General features: G+C 62.9%; 1 protein-coding gene across 2 annotated transcripts; it reads left to right on the top strand.

Annotated features, from left to right (window-relative positions):
- The first annotated feature begins 962 nt into the window (after nt 1-962).
- Nucleotides 963-5,028, top strand: LOC101725405 (von Ebner gland protein 1). Of its 2 annotated transcripts, XM_087182974.1 has the most exons (6): nt 963-1,052; nt 1,427-1,566; nt 2,583-2,653; nt 3,182-3,292; nt 3,971-4,072; nt 4,233-5,028. In XM_087182974.1, exons 1-6 carry the CDS (start codon nt 963-965, stop codon nt 4,259-4,261), a joined length of 543 nt encoding a protein of 180 aa, XP_087039100.1. In that variant the 3' UTR covers nt 4,262-5,028. The 2 variants fall into 2 exon arrangements, 1 of the variants encoding a protein (XP_087039100.1); XR_015439801.1 differs by lacking the exons at nt 963-1,052; nt 1,427-1,566; nt 2,583-2,653; nt 3,182-3,292 and having other exon boundaries at nt 3,914-4,072; nt 4,236-5,028.
- Nucleotides 5,029-5,665: the final 637 nt, after the last annotated feature.

The following is a 5,665-nucleotide window of genomic DNA, read 5'->3' on the forward strand; positions in this document are numbered from 1 at the left end:
ATAGTCCCTCACTATTTTTAAGAAATCTTTCATTTGATGGTCACTAACCAAAATCCTGTCTTCTGTATCTGATGTTCTGTCCTCACATTGGTTCATCCTAATGCATATACTTTCAATGGAGTTTTTAATCTCCTGGATATCTGTTTGAATCTGTTTCATAGATTCTATTTCTTTCCTATGTTGGGCATTCACGATTTTCATCATTTTCCTAAGCTCCACTTTTTTGTCTGTATTTGAGCTAGAGCCCAGTGGGCTGAGTAGGCTGCAGCCCCTTCACCAGTCTGTGCTCCTGGCCCACTGCGATCTCTTGTTCGTGTGTGTGCTCACATGTGTGCTCAGCTATGCATGGTGTCTGTGTGAGCCCACCCCATCTTGCTTTCCCTTTGTCTGAGCTGCCGCTGCTGCGCAAGTGTCCCAGGCACTCCCTGCCTCAGTGAACCCACGTCCCCTGTCCACACAGCAGGTCTGTCTTCTCCAGGAGAACCTGCGCTTAAGGGACGCAGGAAGGTCACGGAGACCAGAGCCCAGGGCTCTGACTCCCCCCAAGCCCTCTGTGGCAGTGCACACATCAGTCAGCCATCGAGGGCCTGTGCAGTGGGCCTCAGGGCCAGCTTCCCCACACATGCCCTCGGGGCTCCACACTCTGGGGCTGCACCCCATGCGCCCCTTCCTGCCAGGCTCTGCAAGCTGCCCCTCTGGACGCTGGCCCTGGCCTGTCATCCTCTGGGGAGTAACTGGCTGGATTCAGCAGCTCCAGCAAGTGTGACACTTTCCTGCTCCACTGCAGAGCTGGCCCCGGTGTAGGTGTGTGAGTGTGCAGCCAGGAAGGGACCTGTTGGTCCTGCTTGCCGAGTTCCTGGGACCCCTCGGAGCTGTATAAAGGGCGACCAGCCGAGTGAGGACCCAGCAGAGCTTCTCCGGCCTCCGTGAGCTCTTGGATACCCGGAGTGCAGACCTTGAAGATGAAGACCTTGATCCTGACCTTCGGCCTCGGCCTCCTCGCTGCCCTGCGGGCCCAGGACCTCCCGGGGGTGGAGGAGGAGAACCAGGAAGTGAGGCTCTGAGGGGCAGGGGCTGTGGGGCAGGGAGAGGCGAGACTGCCTGGTGGGACCCCATCCGCCCCCATCCAAGGAGCCCCTCACTTAGGGTTCGGCCTGAACCCTGCCCGAGGGAGCGTCAGACGGGCCAGAAGGCGTGTGGGCGGATGGGCATGGGGTGCAGACGGCTGGTGGGAGGTGGGGCCCAACTTCACTTCCCCCAGAGTGGGAGCGAGGGCCTGGGAGCCAGCACCCCGAGGGCCTGATGGGAGTGGTGGGGCTGCTCCAGGTCCCCTGCCCTTGGGGGGCTAGGTGGGGTCTGGGGGCTGCAGATGAGGGGAGCAGGGGCCCCGGGGGTCAGCTGAGGCTGACAGAGGCGCCTTCTCCAGGTGTCAGGGACAGGGACGTGGTATCTGAAGGCTGTGGCTTCTGACAAGAAGATTCCCGGGAAGAATGAGTCTCTGTCTGTGACCCCCATCATGGTCAAGAGCCTGGAGGGGGGTAGCGTGGAGTTGAAGTTCACTGTGCTGTGAGTGTCAGAAGGTCACACGGCCGCACTGCCCGGGGTGGGGGGCCCTTCTCAGCCCCTGGGGCTTTGGGGGTCACTGTGCCTCTGGGGGGAGCCCCAGGGAGAGGAGGAAACCCGGAGCAGACCTTGTGGGCCGCACGGGCAGTGCCCATCTGTCCCCTGAGAGAGGCTGCTGTGTGCTGCACAGACTCTTTCTGGTCAGGTGTTTCACTCCCAGCCCCGGGTCACAGCTGGGTGAGGGGGCTCCCTCAGACTCCAGCCTGAACCCCTCCTAGGAAATTCCTGCTGTGCAGACCAGCAGGGAAGGGTTTGCATGGCCAGGTCCTGCAGAGAGGCCTTAAAATCCCTGTGCATCTCCCACCTGCGTGAATTCCACCCATGCGGCTCCCACGGTTTATTCCCACCCGCATGGCTCCCATCTGCATGGCTCGTGCCTCTGCATCTCACAGCTGTGTGCTGCCCCCACTTCTCTCTGGCTCCCTCCCGTGCAGCTCAGATCTGCCCAGCTCACGTGTTTACGTCTTGTCGCACATCTCTGAGGCTCCCACCTGGATGACGTCTGTCTGTGCTCCCGTCCTGGGAACCTTCCATGAGATAGCCAATGACCTTGGAGTTTGCACTTCCTTTGTCCCCGAAATCCCCCACATGAAGCTTCCCTCAATGGTCCAGGTGACAGTGGATGTGAGGCCGGTCCCTGAATGTCTCCAGAGACAGAGGCCAGATGACAGGACCGGGCAGGGGGAGGTTAGGGCACTGGCCGGTGGCCACAGATGACATCTGCAGACCACACAGCCAGGTTCCTTCTGGCAGCGAGCAGGAAGTGTGGACACCGCATGACACAGGGGCTGCCATGGGGGACACGGAGGACCCGGCTGGAGCCTGGACTCGAGAGGCAGCAAGGCCACTCCTCCTTGGACTTGTCCTGGACCCAGGGCACCTGGAGGGCACAGACAGGGCTGCTGTGAGCGGGGGTAGCACCTGGCACCTGTGTGGCCCATACAACTTCTGTTTTCCAGGGTCGGAGGTCAGTGTCATGAGATCAGTGTCATCCTGGAGAAAACAGACGAGCCGGGCAAATACACAGCCTGTGAGTCCCAGGGCCTCCTACAGCTGTGTCAACCATGCACAGGAGCAGTGGGGCAGCTGGCACCTCCCGGGTGGCCTTTGGGCTCAGATCTTTTCTCTCCTCTGATCCTATTATGCGCCCAACCTCCCCTCTCACTGGCCAGTTTGCCTTAAAGTCCAAACACCTGGGCCCATATACTATACCTTGTGTGGTGAGTTTGTCCCCAGAAGGGACTGAACTGTCCAGTTTTCCCCACTGGCTATGGCTGAGGCAGGCGCACAGCTGTCCTTGGCTGGAGTGGACTGAGGTGCCCAGCACCATCCTCTGCAAGCCTCCCTGTTGCTCACTGATTTGGGATATGACCATCTCTCCAGGGTGGTGTTGGGGACTCCATGGCCTGGGGTTAGATCTGGGGGGGCCTGGATCAGGGATTCTTGGGTAGTGGGGTGGGTGGGCAGTCAAGGGTTTTGCCAGGCTGTGTGCCAGGCCATCTCAGATCCCTGCTGAAGGATCAAAAAGTTTACCCAGGACTTGCCACTGTTTCCACAGATGAGGGCAGGCATGTGGTGTACGTCATTCCTTTGTCTGTGCAGGACCACTACGTCCTCTACAGTGAGAACAACTGGGTCAGGCATCAGATCCGAATGGCCAAACTCCTGGGTGAGTCACCTCACCTGTCACCTGGCACCTGGCAGCCTCCAGCTGCAGCTCTCCCCTTCCTCCCTTTCCTCCTCCCTCCTCTCCCCTAGAAGCCACTGGGGTCCAGGGCCCACATGCAGTGTCCCTAGGATAGGCTCTACTCCCACCCACAGCCAAGGATTTGGGGTCCCGTCTGGGTCTCTGCTATAGGAAGGCAGGAAAGACAAGCTGCTATGGGCACAGGGAGACAGATGTCACAGATGTCACAGGATGAGCCAAGGACCAATGGGTGGAAACTGCAGTGTCATCCAGGAGCTCCGTTCCAGCAGCGGGTGGGACAGGTTTGGGAAGAAGAGCCTGTGCTGAAAGTGACCCGAGCAGACACCGGGCTCAGTGTGGTTCCTACCCAAAGGCAAGGCTTGAGTCTTGAGCTCCTCCCCAGCAGGTGTGTGAGTGTGGAGCAGCAGGGGGCCTGGGTCCCCTCCAGGGCGCACTGGTCCTGGTCCGTGCCTGGCAGGCCCTGCAGCGCCTCGTGTTCCCATCCTACCCAGGCTCTCCGCCCCAGCCTCCAGCTCAAGCCCCCAGGGGTTGACCAGGTCCCTCCCCAGCCAGAGCTGCCATCCTCCAGGCTGGGGCGGAGGTGCCCGCAGGCCCCACTCTGCGGCTCACAGTGCTGTCTTGCCCTGGCCTCACCCGCAGGCAGAGACCCGGAAGTCAACCAGGAAGCCCTGGAGGAGTTTGAGAAGGTGGTGGAGGCCAGAGGCCTCAAGACAGACAGCATCTCCATCCCCAAGCAGAGGGGTAGGAAGGGCACCGCGCTGCCCGCCCCGGGGTCACTGAGGAAGGGCCAGGCGCAGCTGGCTCTGGGTCTCCTCGCTGGGGCCCGGGAGATGCTGGCTGACAGAGGCTCCCGGGGTCCTGTGGAATTCCCGGGGCCCCAACCCTGGTTTTCTCTCTTCAGCAGAAGCCTGCTCTCCAGGAAGCGCCTAGGGTGAGTCTCAGGGACACTCCCGAGTCCCTCCGGCGTGGCTGCGACGTCCCTCGTGGGCCACCTCACCTCCAGGTCCTGTCTGGCAGGAGAGGCCCCTCCTGGCCGGAAGGGCGGACCTGCTCCTGGCCCGCGGCCCTCGGCATGGCTTCCGCTTCCTCCCGGGATGCCGCTCCGGTGGCCGGGCTGCTGACAGTCCCTGGCCCTTGTCCCCAGCATCCTTATGCCCTCCGGTGGCCAGGTGGAAAGTTCCTCCTCAGACCCCTGGTCCTCAGTGGTCCCCGTGACTCTGTTGACCCCGAGTTGCCTTAAAGTCACGCGGCAGCCACGGCTGCGGCCTTGGAGCTCCGGGGCCCTCAAGCCGCCTGGTGCTGGGAGAGTGGAGGCTCCGAGCCTGCCCACGCTCACTGCGCAGGCGCGGCAGAGCAGACGCCAAGGCGCCCGGTCCTTCCCTTGTCCCCAGGTGACTGGCGGAAGTCACCTTCCCCTCTTCCCCGCGAGTGTGGAGCTCTGCGGGCCGAGCCCCCTCTTCCCTCTGCCCCGCTCCCCGGGACAGGCCGGGGCGGCCCTGGCCTCCCGGCGTCACCCCCGCAGCTCCCTGGCCTCCCTCCTGGCCTCGCTGACCTCCCCTCCTTTCCAGGCCGGAGAGCCGGGCTCTGAAGCGGCCGTGGCGGCCCCACCGGAGCCCCCCCGCGACACACACCGGCCAGCCCCGCCGCCTGCCTCCCCGCGCCCCTCTCCCGTTCCGGAATAAACAGCTTCAGCCGCTCCCGGACTCTTCCTTCCTGTCTGTGGGGTCCGGGGCGCCCCAGGGGGACTTCTGAGAGGGGAGCGGACGGGGAAGTGGGCGGAAAGGACCCGAGGGTCCAGCGCGTCCCGGTCTCCTGCGGGTGCTGCTGGCCAGGGCGAACGGGGCCCAGCGCTGGGGTGGTGGCTGGCAGCTCTGCCTGGGTCCTGTGGTGCTTTGCAGGTGCGCGACCTCCGAGCCTGGGTCTGGGTGGAGGCTGTGAGTGGAGAGGGTTGTGAGGAAGACAGGTCAGGACTGGAGGGGCTCCAGCCCGCAGGGGAGGACTGGCTGGTTCCCCCCACGGGCGCTGAGGGGGAAGTGGGGAGGGGACAGAGGGGACTTCACACTGGAGGGCTCTGGAAGGGCAGACCAGGGCTCTGGGCCCCTGGCCACCAGCGAGAATCACCCCAGTAGCTTTTCAACAACATCAGATGCCTGGCGGAGGGTCAGGGCGCCCCCAGGGCCAGGCATGTGCGAAGGGGCCTGCCTGTCACTCCCGAGAGACTACCTAGGCCTCTTGGTCCTGCGCCCTCTCATGTCACCAAGGACGTGTGCACACCCAGACCGCACTCAAGCCCTGACTCATAACCCCGCCCGTCACCCAAGGGCAACGCGCCCT

The sequence above is a fragment of the Heterocephalus glaber genome, unplaced genomic scaffold (genome assembly GCF_053883595.1).
Source record: "Heterocephalus glaber isolate CG9 unplaced genomic scaffold, H.glaber_assembly_v1.0 deba00001479, whole genome shotgun sequence".
Taxonomy (NCBI): Eukaryota; Metazoa; Chordata; class Mammalia; order Rodentia; family Bathyergidae; genus Heterocephalus; species Heterocephalus glaber.